At 33.4% G+C, this 16,313-nt stretch overlaps 1 protein-coding gene across 1 annotated transcript; it reads left to right on the top strand.

Annotated features, from left to right (window-relative positions):
- Positions 1-10,062: 10,062 nt before the first annotated feature.
- Positions 10,063-11,004, top strand: LOC309867732 (olfactory receptor 4Q2; the record flags this gene model as incomplete). The annotated part of the gene is made up of 1 exon (XM_082736803.1): positions 10,063-11,004. One exon carries the CDS (start codon positions 10,063-10,065, stop codon positions 11,002-11,004), a length of 942 nt encoding a protein of 313 aa, XP_082592929.1.
- Between the last annotated feature and the right edge of the window lie 5,309 nt (positions 11,005-16,313).

Here is a 16,313-nt window from a genome sequence, read left to right as displayed (position 1 = left end):
TCTGAAAACTGTAAGACACTGATGGAAGATATTGAAGATGACACAAATAAATGGAAAGATGTATTGTGTTCATGGATTAGAAGAACAATATTGTTAAAAAAGTCTATACTACCTAATGCAATCTACAGATTCAATGCAATCTCTATCAAAATATGAGTGGAATTTTTCACAAGAATAGAACAAATAAAATTAAAATTTGTCAGGAACCATAGACTCTGAATAGGCAATCTTGATAAAGAACAAAGCTGGAGGTATCACAATCTCAAATTTCAAACTAAACTACCAAGATGTAATAATTAAACAGTAAGGTACTGGCACAAAAATAGACACATACATCAAGGGAACAGAATAGAGCATCTGAAGGAGACAAGTACATAAAACTGGGAAAAGGCAGTCTTCAATAAATAGTGTTAAAAAAAAACTAGACAGCTACATGCAAAAGGACAAAATTGAATGACATACAGCATATACAAAAATTAACTCAAAAGCACTAAAGACTTTAATAAAAGCCTTGAAATCATAAAACTAAAAAAAAAAAAAAAAAAAAAAAAAAAACATAGGCAGTATGCACCTTGACATCAGTCTCAGCAAATTTATTTTTTTAGATCTATCTTTCCAGGCCAGGATAACAAAAGCAAAATTTAAAAAAGTTGGGACTACCTCAAATTAAGTCTTCTTCTTTATTTTTTTCTTTTATTTCTTTTATTTTTTTAAATTTCTTTTCAGTGTAACAGTATTCATTGTTTTTGCACCACACCCGGTGCTTCATGCAATCCGTGCCCTTTTTAATACCTAACACCTGGTTCCCCCAACCTCCCACCCTCTGCCCCTTCAAACACCTCAGATTGTTTTACAGAGTCCATAGTCTCTCACGGTTCACCTCCCCCTTCCAATTTTCCTCAACTTTCTTCTCCTCTCCATCTCCCCTTGTCCTCCATGCTATTTGTTATGCTCCACAAATAAGTGAAACCATATGATAATCAACTCTCTCTCTGCTTGACTTATTTCACACAGCATAATCTCTTCCAGTCCCATCTATATTGCTATAAAAGTTGGGTATTCATCCTTTCTGATGGAGGCATAATACTCCATAGTGTATATGGACCACATCTTCCTTATCCATTCGTCCATTGAAGGGCATCTTGGTTCTTCCCACAGTTTGGCGACCGTGACCATTGCTGCTATAAACATTGGGGTACAGATGGCCCTTCTTTTCACTACATCTGTATCTTTAGGGTAAATATCCAGTAGTGCAATGGCAGGGTCATATGAAAGTTCTATTTTTAATTTCTTGAGGAATCTCCACACTGTTTTCCAAAGTGGCTGCACCAACTTGCATTCAACACTCACAAAACAGATAGTCATATAAAAAAAATGGACAGAAGATATGAACAGATACTTCTCCAATGAAGATGTACAAATGGCTATCAGAAACATGAAAAAATGTTCATCATCACTAGCCATCAGGGAGATTCAAATTAAAACCACATTGAAAAATCACCTTACACCAGTAAGAATGGCCAAAATAAGCAAGACAGGAAACAACATGTGCTGGAGAGGATGTGGAGAAAGGGGAACCCTCAAATTAAGTCTTCTGTACAATGAAGAAAATGACACTAACACAATGACAAGGCAAGCTCCAGAATGGAAGAAGATATTTATAAAATTATATATATATATATATATATAAAATAAGGGGCTGATATCCAAAATATATAAACACATACCACTCAATACCACGTAACAAGAAAAACAATAAAAGGCAGAGGACTTGAATAAACATTTCTCCAGAGAAGACATATAGATGGCCAAGATACAGAGGAAAAGTTGGTCAACATTACTAATCATCAGTGAAATGCAAATCAAAACCACAATGAGATACCACCTCACACTTGCTGGAATGGCTAGTATAAAAAAGATAAGAATAACAAGTGTTGGAGAAGGTATGGAGAAAAGGGAGCTCTCATGCACTGTTGGTGGAGAAAGTAAACTTGTGCAGCCACCATGGAAAACAGGATGGAGTTTCCTCACAAAATTAAAAGCAGAACTACCATATGATACAGTAATTCCACTTATGGGTATTTACCCAAAGAAAACAAAAACACTAATTTGAAAAGATACAGGTACCCTGACATTCACTTATGTATTCCTTACAATAGCCAAGATATGGAATTAACCCAAGTATGTAAGTATGTATGTATCTATCTATCTCAGCATAAAATCTATCTAGCTATCTAGCTATATAACAATATTACTCAGCCATAAAAAGTAATGAAATATCACCATTTGTGACAACATGGGTGGACTCAGAAGGTATTATGCTAAGTGAAATAAGTCAAAGACAAATATCATATGAATTCACTTATATGTGAAATCTTAAAAAACACAGAAATGGACCCAAAAAACAGACTCTTAAATACAGAAAACAAACAAATGATTGCCAGAGGGGAAGTAAATAAGACAATATGTGAAATAGATGAAGGAGATTAAGAGGTCAAAACTGTCAGTAATAAAATAAATGTGATGAGGATGAAAATTATAGCTTAAGGAATATAGTCAATAATAGTGTAATAATGTGCAGTGAAAGAGGGTGACTACATTTATTGTAGTAAACACTAATATTAAAACATTGTAATCTGACAGCAATATAACATTGTGTGTCAATTATACATAAATAGTAAAAATTAAAATTAAAAACAAAAGCAAAGAATAGGAATTGAAGAAGCAAAGTACCTCAACATAACATTTATGAAAATCTACAGTTAACATTACAGTGGTGAAACAATAAAAGCTTTTTCTCTAGATCAGGAATAAGGTAAAAATACCCATTCCCACCACTTTTATTCAATACAACATTCGAAGTACAATGCAAAGCAATTATGCAAGGAGAGATAAAATATATCTATATAGGAAAGGAAGAAATAAAATTATATGGTTGTAGACCACCCTGATCTTATAGGCAGAAAATCATAAAGATATCAACAAAAGCATTTTTGGAACTAAAAGTTGAAGGACACAAAATCAACACACAAAAATCAGTTGCACTTGTTGTGATAAGTACTAGGTGATGTATGTAAGTGTTGAAACAATAAATTTTACACCTGAAATTAATATTACACTGTACGTTAACTCACTGGAATTTCAATAAAAACTATAAAGAAAAATCATTTGCATTTCTATATACTAACAATAAAGAGTCCAAAAGGGAAATCAAGAAATCAATTTCAAACAATTATCACATGGCACTCAGATGTGGAACATAAGGAACAGCACAGAGGATTATAAGAGAAGAGAGAGAAAACTGAAAGGGAAGAAATCAGAGAAGGAGACAAACCATGACTCTGGACTCCAGGAAACAAACTGAGGGTTCCAGAAGGGAGGGGGTAGGGGGATGATGTAGCTGGGTGTTGAATATTAAGCAGGGAATTTGTAATGAGCACTGGGTATTACACACAATTAATGAATTATTGACCACCACATCAAAAACTAATGATGTACTATTTGTTGGCTAACTGAATATAAAAATAATAATAAAAATCAATTTCATTTAAAATAGCATCAAAAAATAGGAATATATCTAACCAAAGAAATGAAAGACTTGAACATTAAAATCTATCAACATTGATAAAATAAACATAGAAATGAATAAATGTAAATATATCCTGCATTTATGGATTGGAAGACTTAATATTGTTAAGATATCCATACTACTAACAGTGATCTGCAGATTCAGTGTAATATCTATGCTATGTGAATTTAGCATAATTGCTACAACTAATCTAGAAAATAAAATTAAAGGAAGAAATTCACAATTGTTCAAAAATTTCATAAGGATGAGAAAAAGTCTAATAAAAAATGTTATAAGACCTTTCCTCTTCATACTAACACACATAACTGAAAGAAATTAAATGAAGATATTTATTATGCTCATGTATCACAAGACTCAGTGCTATATGCAATTGTCCCCAAACTGATCTATTTATATATTAAAATCCCAATCAATATCCTCATAAGCATGTTTAAAGAAATTGAGATGTTGATTTTAAAATGTAGGTGAAAATGCATAGGACCTAGAATACACAAAGCAACATGATTGAACAAAGGGGTAAGATTTACACTATCAGCTATCAAGATTTCATATAAAGTTTACCATGTTTAGGACAGTACTTATTAGCAAAGGAACAGAAATATAATGCAATAGATTGAAATGGAGGGCCATACTTTTGCACTCATTTATCACATAGCCTCCATTGCAATCCAATGGGATATTAACGGTCTTTTTAATAAGTGTATTTAGGTCAACTGAACATCCATAAAAAAACAAAACTTGATGCCCTACCTCACACCACACACAAAATGTAATTTAAAATAGATCATAATCCCAAATGTGAAAGTTATTTAGGCATCTAGTTTATAAGAGAATATTTTCATGACTTTCAGAGAGATGATTTCTTAAAACAGAAATAATCTTAACCATATATTAAAAAATCTGACATCAATAAAGAAATTGTTTACTAAAATACACTACTAAGAGAGAAAAGGAAAGTCATCAAAAAGATTAGGTCATTACAAATATATATAGAACTAAAGATTCTATTATATGTTATATAAAAATGTGTATAAGTCAATTAAATAATACACATGATTCAACTAGCAACTGAGCAAACAATCTGGTGTCCATGAAAAAGATTTCCAAATAAAAAGCAGAAAAAGAGCCATAAATACAGAGAGCAAACACAGTTGCAGATGGGAGGAGAATGAGGGGACTGGAAAAATGGATGAATGGGGAATGGGAGACACAGGCTTCCAATTATGGAATGAATAAGTCATGGGGATGGAAGGTATAGCATAGGGAAAATAGTCAATGGTATTGTAGTAGCATAATTATGGTGATAGATAGTAGCTACACTTCTGGTGAACCTAGCACACCATATAGACTAGCTGAACCATGATACTATACACCTGAAATTATTGTACCATTGTATGCCAATTATATTCAAATACAAAATATTTCAATAAAAATTTTGACCAAAAAATCTTCAACATGAAAAATGTGTTCACTATCATTACCTATCAGGAATATGCAAATTAAAGCACAGATACAGAACCAGCAGAATGACTAAAATATATATGTATATGTATTTTTTAAAGATCTGTTTATTTTAGAAGAGCAAGAGGAAGAGTACATAAGAGGCAGGGGGAAAGAGAATTTTAAGCAGACCCACATGGGGCTCAATCCCATGACGCTGAGATAGTGACGTGAGCCAGATCCAAGAGCTGGATGCTGATCTGACTATACCACCCAGGAGCCTCTAAAATACATTTATTTTTAAAATATGGATAAGTACAAGTGTTGAAGAGGATGTGAAGCCACAGAAACTCTCTTATTACAATGCTGGGAGATTGTAATTTAGTACAATCACATCTGAAGTATGTCTGACAATTTCTAACATTAAATCTATGTCTACTCTAGGATTAAAAAGTCCTACTTAATATAACATCCAACAACATCCTTTAATAAACATGTATAGGAATGCCCATAACAGATGTATTTGTATTTTACAAATGAGAAGCACCCCAAAAGTCCAACAGTGTCATGTATAAGTAAATTTGATAAGTTCATACAATGGAAGCAATAATACAACTCATTGGCAATAAAAATATACAAGTACTGACCAACATAATGGTTTAGGTAAATTTTACATAATGTCAAGTAATCAAATATATGGAGCACATATATCATATAATCCCACTTAGATGAAGTTCAAAATTAATCAAAGGTGATAGACGTCATAAAAAAAGTTAACTGTAGGGATTACTGACTGAGAGGGTGGCATGAGGATGCCTCTTTGATGTACTATTGTTCTATTTCTCTATTAGGTTGGAAGTTTACATAAGTAAAAATTCAACTGATTGTAGATTTGAACTAAAAGTAAATATTTCAAACATTGGCATCATGCAATATCCAAAATCTAGAAAACTTCTGTATATTACAAATAAAAACATACTTAGTATGTAAAGTGACAAGATGAACATGAAATCTTCAGAATATGTAACTAATAAAAAACTTGAAAAATGTTCCTTCACACTGCTGATAAGGTAAGTGCAAATTAAGATAACAAGGTATTATTTTTCCCAACACACTTGGAAAATTAAAATTAAATAACATAACAGTATTATGCTGAAAATAAAAAATAAATTAAAAAAAAAAAGCAAAAAAAAAAAAAAAACACTACATTAAAAAAAAAAAAAATTAAATAACAATAATGGCTGATATTATCCAGTGTGGAAAACAGTGTGAAGTTAGTGCCATGTATATTATTCATGGGCGCATAAGGTAGCATAGCTATTTTGGAGAAAAATTCTGTCAACATCTGCCTCAGAAATTTATTTTCAGGCCTCTATCCCTGATAAATAATAAATGTCTAAAGAGCTATGAAGAAAATTCAAAATTCAACATTGTTTAATATAACACTATTTGTAAGAATAATAAATAGATTATCTACACACTATCAAGAGAATACTTTATTATAGCATACTATGTTTTAAAAATATCATGTATCAGCTGAAAAGGAGTTAGAGCTACATATATAACATGGAAGCACATGCATGAATCTCTTCTCTCTCCTTTTTCTCACGCCACACAGTGGTATAGAGGTGGTAGTGAAAGGGGAGATTTTTGCTTTTACATATTCCTGTAATTTGGAAAAATAAAATCTGAAGTCAAAAATTCTGATTAGAGAAGGTGCTCCATATGGAGAAAGTCATGAAAGCAAAGGTATATTGTTTTCAGCAAGGTACCTGCAAGCCAATCTTCTTCTTTTTTTTTTTTTTTCAATTCATTTATTTTCAGCATAACAGTATTCATTATTTTTTCACCACATCCAGTGCTCCATGCAATCCGTACCCTCTATAATACCCCCCACCTGATACCCCAACCTCCCACCCCCCCTGCCACTTCAAACCCCTCAGATTGTTTTTCAGAGTCCATAGTCTCTCATGATTCACCTCCCCTTCCAATTTACCCCAACTCCCTTCTTTGCTTAATGTTTCATTATCCTTCTTGTCAAATGGAATTCTTCAGCATAGGCAACATGTAATTCCCAATATAACCCAATTGACATTATTTCAACTATTATCTTTTTTTTTCTTTTTTATCCTCTTTCCTATACATTGTCCTTTACCCTCACATCCAACTATGACCTCCAAACCCACACATTTCTGTGCTCCATAATTTCTGGCAAAAGGTTGTGATTACGTTTTTTAATGATTCCCTTGTGATCTGACTGCAAATATTTGAATCTCTAAATCCCTAAACATCAAAATTTCCTAACAATGGCCAGTGCAACCAAGGGGTTCCATCAAATTTATTTATACTCTTTGTTCTCCAGTGTCTAGGATGGCTCTGCTTTGTTAGCATGCAAGACCTGTGTGACTGCAAGACCTAAAAATCTATACTTTACAGACAGGTGTGTAATTGGACTGAAGATCCATTATACTGAAAGTCTTTTTTCACGTTTCTCTCATCTCATCCCTACCCACTTGCAAAATCACTATTTAATGGTAATTATGGTATTATTCAGTAATATATAACAGCATTGTCAATTATATAAATTAAGTGATGCGTTTAACAACAGTTTTAAGAACATATGACTAGTTAAGGTTAACAGTGTCTCTGTTTTGGTGTTGGATGACTGCTTTCTTCATGTTTTTCATGTTTCTAAATTTCACCAGAAAGCAATGATTATTTTTGTAATCATAAAAAAAATTTAAACACTAAAAATTAAACAGTAAAAATACTTCTTGCAAACCAAATCCATTATTGAAAACTTGCTTTTCCATAAATTTAAGGTTTGGTGTTCACATAAACAACAATCACTACTGTAAGAAAAAAAAAGCTACATGGATTATAATTAAGGAGAATTTTTAGCTGAAATTTAGTAACTGTAAATTAATAACTAAGTTGCAGAAAAAGAGCAGATTTCAAATATCAAATTTTTCATATAAAAGTAAAATAGTCCTAGGACCTGTGGATATGCATAACCACACAATGTCACAGAAAGTTCAGGTATTTATCATAAATATAAGAGTTCACTGTAGCAAATTTGAAGTTATTAGTAAATAAAAGCAAAATCCCAATTGTAGAAGTCAACATTTATGAAGATTGTTGCCTTGACCTTTAATATAGCTGATTATAATTATGCTTTTCTGGGTATATAGATTTTGTCATATTTTAAATGTAGTATCTTTTAGTAAATTTGGTATCTTTTTCCCTTTATTACATTTTCATTTTCTCAGGTTAATGAATCGTTTTGCAAACATCATTTTAACAAAATAATATTTCCGTTTTGGAATTTTTCTTCATATTATTTCTTGTTATTTACAATTGTTAGTACATTTCTATCAACAACAAAATAATATTTCCATTTTGGGATTTTTCTTATTATTTACAATTGTTAGCACATTTCTATTGACATACATAAATGGTATTATTTTATGTAAAATGAAATTTATATAGTTTAAAATTAATTTTATTTTTTAAAACTTTTATTCTTGTTGAATTTCTTAAATATATTCAGTTTATAGAGGAGGCATAAACTATGATGAGATAAAGAAAATTCACCAGTATCAAAACTTTAAATTACTATATCTCTTAATTGCTCAGAATACTGCTCTGTGCACTACAGAACTGTAGAATTTGAGTCAACAGCAGCTATCATGAGCCCCCAATTCCTCATGGGACTATCACCTATTTCATCTCATACAGAAAAACCTTCTAGCCACTACTTACATGAATGCGTAAAAATACAATCACATATACAATCCCTGGAATGCTAATTCATTTTTTAAATTTTCATTCATCTTTTTAAATTTCTTTTTGGTGTCCCAGAATTCATTGTTTATGCACCACACCCAGTGCTCCATGCAATAAGTGCCCTAAACAAACTGAGGGTTTTGGAGGGGAGAGGTAGGGAGGTTGGGTGAGCCTGGTGGTGGGTATTATGGAATGCTAATTCTTTTATCTCAGAGAAATAATTTCTTTTTACTCAATTTAATAGGATTTAAAAAGGGAGTCACTGAATGCATAAATAAGCCTTTTATCATTCTGCTTTTATCATTAACATAATGTGTCCATATGTCCATAGCTGGTACTAAAGATGAGAAACATATTATACACAATAAGCCAGACAGAAATGTATTCCAGATGGGCAGACATTTGGGAACCTTAGCAACTAGCTCTATTGAACCTATTGAACTAGCAATAAGCTCAAAGTAGAATGTGATCCTTCCTCCAACCATGTGCAAAGGGGAGAACCCTACAAGAGTTATGGTGATAGAAAAGGGCACGGGGTACTATAGCAGCCTAATCATCTAAAAAAGGCAATTTCCCATCCTAAGGAAAACTTCTACAGATTCTAATGACTATTCCACAGAATCTTAAATTCTACCTTTGAGGTTGTTTTCCTGAAGATTTTTATTAAAAACCTAGTATCTCATGCAACGTGAGGATTTGGGGAGTAGGAAAAGAATAAATTAAACAAGATGGGATTGGGAAGGAGACAAACCATAAGAGACTCTTAATCTCACAAAACAAACTGAGGGTTGCTGGTGGGGGGCGGGTTGGGAGAGGGTGGTGGGGTTATGGACATTGGGGAGGGTATGTGCTATGGAGAGTGCTGTGAAGTGTGTAAACCTGGTGATTCACAGACCTGTAGCCCTGAGGCTAATAATACATTATATGCTAATTTAAAAAAATGAATGGGAAAAAAAAACTAGTATCTCAGGGAAATATAACTTAAGTCTTGAGACTCAATGTAAAAATTAAGAGAAAAAGAAAATACTGATTGATGCATCAAGTTAAAGGAACTTTAGAATTTACTGAATGTATATTCAGTATCAACTGAGGAGAAAATAATTTTTTTCAACTAATGAACAAGGATCTATATCCTCAAGAGAAACATTTCCTTTGAAATGGGAAGATTCTTGCATTTTGTATGAAATATTACTTCCAATGTTACTAATGCCCCTTGTTTAATTTCTTTGATCAAGGATCCAGGTCAAATGGATGAAAACCAAACAGAGGTGGTGAGAGACTTTGTTCTGGCAGGCTTCTCACAGATCCCATCTATTGAGACAGGGTTATTTGTACTATTTCTTTTCTTCTATGTGTCCACTTGGATAGGGAATGTCCTCATCATGGTCACAGTAGCTTCTGATAACTATCTGAATTCATCACCTATGTATTTCCTTCTTGGCAACCTCTCTTTCCTGGACTTATGTTATTCATCAGTAACTACCCCTAAGCTTCTGGCTGACTTTCTTGATAAAGACAAACTCATTCCCTATGACCAATGCATCGTGCAGCTCTTCTTTCTGCATTTTGTAGGGGCAGCTGAGATGTTCCTGCTCACAGTGATGGCTTATGATCGCTATGTTGCAATTTGTCGCCCCCTACACTATACCACTATCATGAGTCGAAGATTATGCTGTGTGTTGGTAGCTGCTTCCTGGATGGGAGGATTTGTGCACTCTACTGTCCAGACCATTCTCACTATCCGTCTACCTTTCTGTGGACCAAACCAGGTGGACAACTTCTTTTGTGATGTTCCCCCTGTCATCAAACTTGCTTGTGCAGACACATTTGTCATTGAATTGCTAATGGTATCTAACAGTGGGCTGATTTCTACCAGCTCCTTTGTGGTGTTGGTTTCTTCCTATTCCACTATTTTGGTCAAGATTCGCTCCAAGGAGGGAAGGAGAAAGGCACTCTCCACCTGTGGCTCCCACCTTATGGTGGTAACACTCTTCTTTGGACCCTGTATTTTCATCTATGCTCGTCCCTTCTCCACATTTTCTGTGGACAAGATGGTGTCTGTACTCTACAACGTCATTACCCCCATGCTGAATCCCCTCATCTATACACTTCGGAATAAAGAGGTCAAGTCAGCCATGCAGAAACTGTGGGACAGAAGTGGACTTACTTGGAAAAAGCAGGAGACATAAGCAGTTGAAGTGATATTTTGAGAGCAGAGAATCTGAGATTAAAATAATTACTTTTACACTAATGAGTTACAAAGCTAATTGTTCAGTTTTCTTCCATTAAATCCTAATACTTCTATTAATAGCACTATAATGAAACTCAGAAAAACTCCTTTCATACTGAATTATTCTGTCTTCTGCCTCCTTTTTCTTCTCTGAAGCATCAGATTGCTGTTTTTTATCAGTTGTATTCTTCCATTCTACCCACTCATCTGATCAAACCTTATTCTACCCATTCTTTTCATTTAGTTTGATGCCACACACTGGTACAAACCACCCCTTCCAAACTCTCACAACTTTTATCTCCATCTTGTCTCTAGTTTTATTGTCTCCTCAACTTTCACAATCTAACCAGATGTCTGTAATGAACTGAGTAAGGAATGTATATGTGTTTATTACACTCACAAAGTATTTAGAGAATTATCAGATGAATTAGAGTAAATTCATTTTATATAACTGTGTAACAACAAACTAATGGGATATATTAGTTGGTTTCATCATTCATCACAACTACCATACAGTAGTGCAATTCAGAGAGCAATTGCCTAATAGTGTGGGTTCAACTAACTTTCTTTGAATTACTAATCAAGTGAATCTTAGACAAGTCATTTAAATTATTGCAACCCTACTCTCCTTAGCTGTAGCATACACAGAATGATGTTTAACTCTCAGTGCCCTGGGGAGAGCCTAAAAGGGCAAAAGATGGGAATAGGTTTAGTCTGGTACTTAACTCATAAGAGGACTTAACTATTTCAGTGACAGAAAGATACATATGGTGAACATTTAAACTGGTTGATTTCCCTTAATGAAACAACAGTAGGATCTACCATAACCAGTTTAGGGAGGATGCTAGAAAATACTCAGAAATGAGCCATGACATTTTCATCTTTATCCATTTGGTCACACTTTATAATACGATCACCATCATCACAAAAAAAGCCTTCATTAGTATTTGTTATCTTCAGAATTATATTAAGATTACTTCATAGGATTTTGCACTCCTTATTAAAATTTTATAATCAAAGATAGGAAAATTGAATTGTCATTTAAAAACTAAATAGACACAAAATATAAATGGACATTACAGTATTTTTTATCTTTACAGCTTTTAAATTTTTTTACATTTTTAAACATTTATTTATTTCACTTGAGTGAGCACTAGTGGGAGGAGCAGTGGGAGCAGGAGAGAGAATCTCAAGCAGACTCCTTACTAGGTGCAGAAGCTACTGCAGGGCTCAACTTCAGGATCCTGAGATCATCATCAGAGCAAAAACCAAGAGTCAGAGGCTTAACTGGCTGTGCCACCAGGTGCCGTATTTCTACTATTTTTTAAAGTAAGTGAACTATAGAAGCAATTTCAGCAACTAATTTGTGTGACAGAACAAAGCCAATAATGATAGGTAAATTCATCGAAGACTGAAGTATTGTCTTTTTTACCTTTACATCCCAAAGCTTTTTAAAATGCCTATAACAAAACAGAGATTCAATAAAAATGTATTTGATAAATGAAGGTTTTTATATGTTCTATGAACAGTGTGTGTCTAGGTGTTTTGATGTGTCTATTTTTTTGATTAAATATTGTTTATGTGACAACTCTCAAAGTGTTTCCTACTTCTTGATGAAAAATTTACAAACTATCTTTCCAAGTATGAAGAAAGCAAACAGCTCTGAAATATCCCTTCCTTAAACTTTACCACACTGATGTATGTGTCTATTTTTGTGCAAATCCTATACTGTTTTGGTTACTATACATGTGGTATATCTTGAAATCTGGGGTTGTGATATGTCCAGCTTTGCATTTCTCTCTCAAAATTGCTTTGGTGACTCAGGGTCTTTTCAGGTTACTCAAAGAAGAGAATCACTAATTTAAAAATATATATGCACCCATATACTTACTGCAGCATTATTTACAACTGCCATGATACAGAAGCAACCTAAATATGTTCATCCATAGATGAATGGATAATGAAGATGTGTGTGTCACACACACACACACACACACACACACACACACACAATGGAATATTAGCCATAAAATAGAATGAGAGCTTGTCATATGCAACCAGATGGATGGATCTAGAGGGTATATGTAAGTGAAGTGAGTCAGTCAAAGACCAATACCACATTTCACTCATACATGGAATTTAAAAAACAAACCAAAGGAAAAAAAAAAACAGTAAAAAAACCAGGCTTTTAAATACAGAAAACAGGTGATTTCCAGAGGGAGGATGGGTGGGAGATGGGTGAAATAGATAGGATTAAGAGCACACAAATACTTATGAGCACTGAGTAATGCATACAATTATAGAACTATTATATTGTAAACCTGAAACCAACATAATAGTGTATTTTATAATTCAGTAATAAAAATAATTCTAACCCAAGTTGACCGTATTGTTCAGTTTATAATAAAATCATTTTCATCCCTTAAACTTCACTCTCTTAACACAACAAGTATTTATTCTTCATTCCTACCAATCTACAGATATGGGTGCAGATCAGCAATTGGTCTCTGCTCCATCTCCACTTGGGATTCTATTACTACTAGGGTAGGGAAAAGGCATGTGGTGAATCTCACACTACCTCCTGAATCTCCACTTACAACAATGGGCAATTCAATTATACCAAAAAGTTCAATTATTTGAATAAAATTTCCCATTTTATTCAAACTATTCAAGGCACTAAGCTGAGATCTATTAAAAATATTAAATCTATTCTTAAAATAATTCCCCAAAAGAAAATTCACATTAGTGAATTCTTCAAACACATAAGGAAGACAGTACTTGTGAAAAATGGAAAATAAGTTTAAGTCTTTTTATGCCACAAACTTGTCTTTAGTTCCAAAACACGACAATGAGGTTATAATAAAATTAATTTCACCTGTGAACATGAAAATAATAATCCTTGGTATAATATTAGCAAAATGAATCTAACTTGTATTATTCCAGGTATGAAAGGCTGGTTTGATATTCAAAAATCAATTTATATAATTAACCATGTTTATATATGGATAGATATAGTAAAACCTTTGATAAAATTCAACACCAATTCATTAAAAAAATTGTAAACTACCAACAACATAAAACCTTATACTAGGAAATACTTAATCTGATAAAGAGTATTTACACAAATACATAAAATAAATAATTGTATTCACTTTTGCAGTATTAAAAACTTTCACCTTGACAATGGAAAATACATCAAAATGATGGTAATACAGCAGTATTATCACTTTAACTCAACACTGTTTTCGAGAATCAGATGGTATAATGAGGCAAGGAAAAAAAATAAAATGGAGAAAGATTTGGAAGGGGAAAAAAACTAAATACTATTCATAGATGACACAATGTATGTATATAGAAAATTCAAAAGAAATCTACAAAAAATCAAATTAATAAATGAGTTTAACACAATCATTGAATGCAAAGTCAGTATTTTATTGTAAAATCAATTGTAGAATCCCAGTTCTGAAACAAGATGGAATAAATGTCCCTTTCTGTATACCTTCCACTAAAAGCTCGTTTTAAAACATATAACCAAACCAATAGTTTTCACAAGACTAAGAAAATAAGAGTCAAAATAAGAAATGAAAGCAGAGATATTACAATGGATGCCAAAGAAATACAAAGAATCATAAAATTTTATTAACAATTATTCACCAACAAATTAGATAAACTTGGAAGAAATGGATAAATTCCTAGAAACCTAGAAACCAAAACTAAGTCATGAAGTCCAGCACCAGCTGGTGTCACTAGCAAATTCTACTAAACACTGAAAGGTAAATGATAACAATTCTTGAAATTTTCCGAAGGGGGGAAAAATGGACAGGAAGGAGCACTTCTACCTTATTTTACAAGTCCAGAATTAACTTGGTACCATAGCTAAATAATTACACTGTAAGAAAAATAGAGTACAGGCCTGTATCCCTGAAGATATGTGAGAAATATCAACAAAACATTAGCAAATCCAACTCAGCTCCACACTAAAAGGATCATATACCATGAGCAAACAGGACTTATCCCTGGGATGAAATGTTTCAACATATGCAGATCAATCAATATGATACACCAACTATACAAAATCATAGATAAAAATCATATGCTCTTCCCCATGATGCAGAAAAGCATTTGAGGGGCATGCGGGTGGCTCAGTTGGTTAAGCCTCTGCTTTAGCTAAGGTCATGATCTCAGGGTCCTTGGATGAGCCCTCTGCCACTCCCGCTACTTGTGCTCTCTCTCTGCCCCTCCCTCTCTGTCAAATAAAAAAATAAAATCTTAAATCTGTTCACAGAATGGAAGAATTAAAATTGTTAAAATGTCCATACCATCCAAAGACTTCTATATATTTGATGTAATTTCTGTCAATAGTACAATAGTAATTTTTCAAAGAATTGAAAAAACAATCACAAAATTTGTCTGAAACCACAGAAGACTATGAATACCCAATATTTCTGAAATTCTGAAAAAGAAAAACAACATTGGAGGAATTGTACCTCCTGACTCAAAGGTATAGTAATCAAAGCAGAATGTTATTGGCAGGGGTGCCTGGGTGGCTCAGTGGGTTAAAGCCTTTGCCTTTAGCTTGGGTCATGGTCCAAGGGTCCTGGGATCGTGCCCTGCATTGGGTCTCTGCTCAGCAGGGAGCCTGCTTCCCTTCTTCCCCTTTCTCTGCCTGCCTCTCTGCCTCCTTGTGACCTCTTCTGTCAAGGAAATAAAATCTTTAAAAAAAGAAGGGTTATTGGCATAAAAACAGATATACAGACCAATTGAAAGTCAAGAAATACACCCTCACATATACAGACAACAGAATAAACAATACTCAATGGCAAAAAGAACAGTCCCTTCAATAAATGGTGCTAAAAAACTGGATAACCACATACAGAAGAATAAGACCCTGTCTTTAATAATTAGATCCTGGTATTAAAACACTCACAAAATATTAACTTGAAATGGATTAGAGACTTAAACATAATGCCTGAATTCATAAAATTCCTAGAAGAAAACATAGGGAAAAATCCCTTGATACTGGTCCAAGCAACAAGTTTTTGGATAGGTTACCAAAAGCATAAGTTACAAAAGTAAAAATCAAAATGTGGGACATCATCAAACAGCTTTTGCACAACAAAATGTAGAAGCAACATACAGGATAAGACAAAATATTTGCAAATCATTTATCTGTTGAGAAGTTAATATCCAAGGGGCACCTGGATAGCTCAGCCAGTTGAGCACCTGCCTTTAGCTCAGGTCATGATCTCTGGGTCTTGGGGGTTGAGC

The sequence above is a fragment of the Mustela nivalis genome, assembly GCF_964662115.1.
Source record: "Mustela nivalis genome assembly, chromosome: 6".
NCBI classification, from domain to species: domain Eukaryota; kingdom Metazoa; phylum Chordata; class Mammalia; order Carnivora; family Mustelidae; genus Mustela; species Mustela nivalis.
Note: the sequence above shows the minus strand (reverse complement) of the source record. Positions and strands in the feature narration are given on the sequence as shown.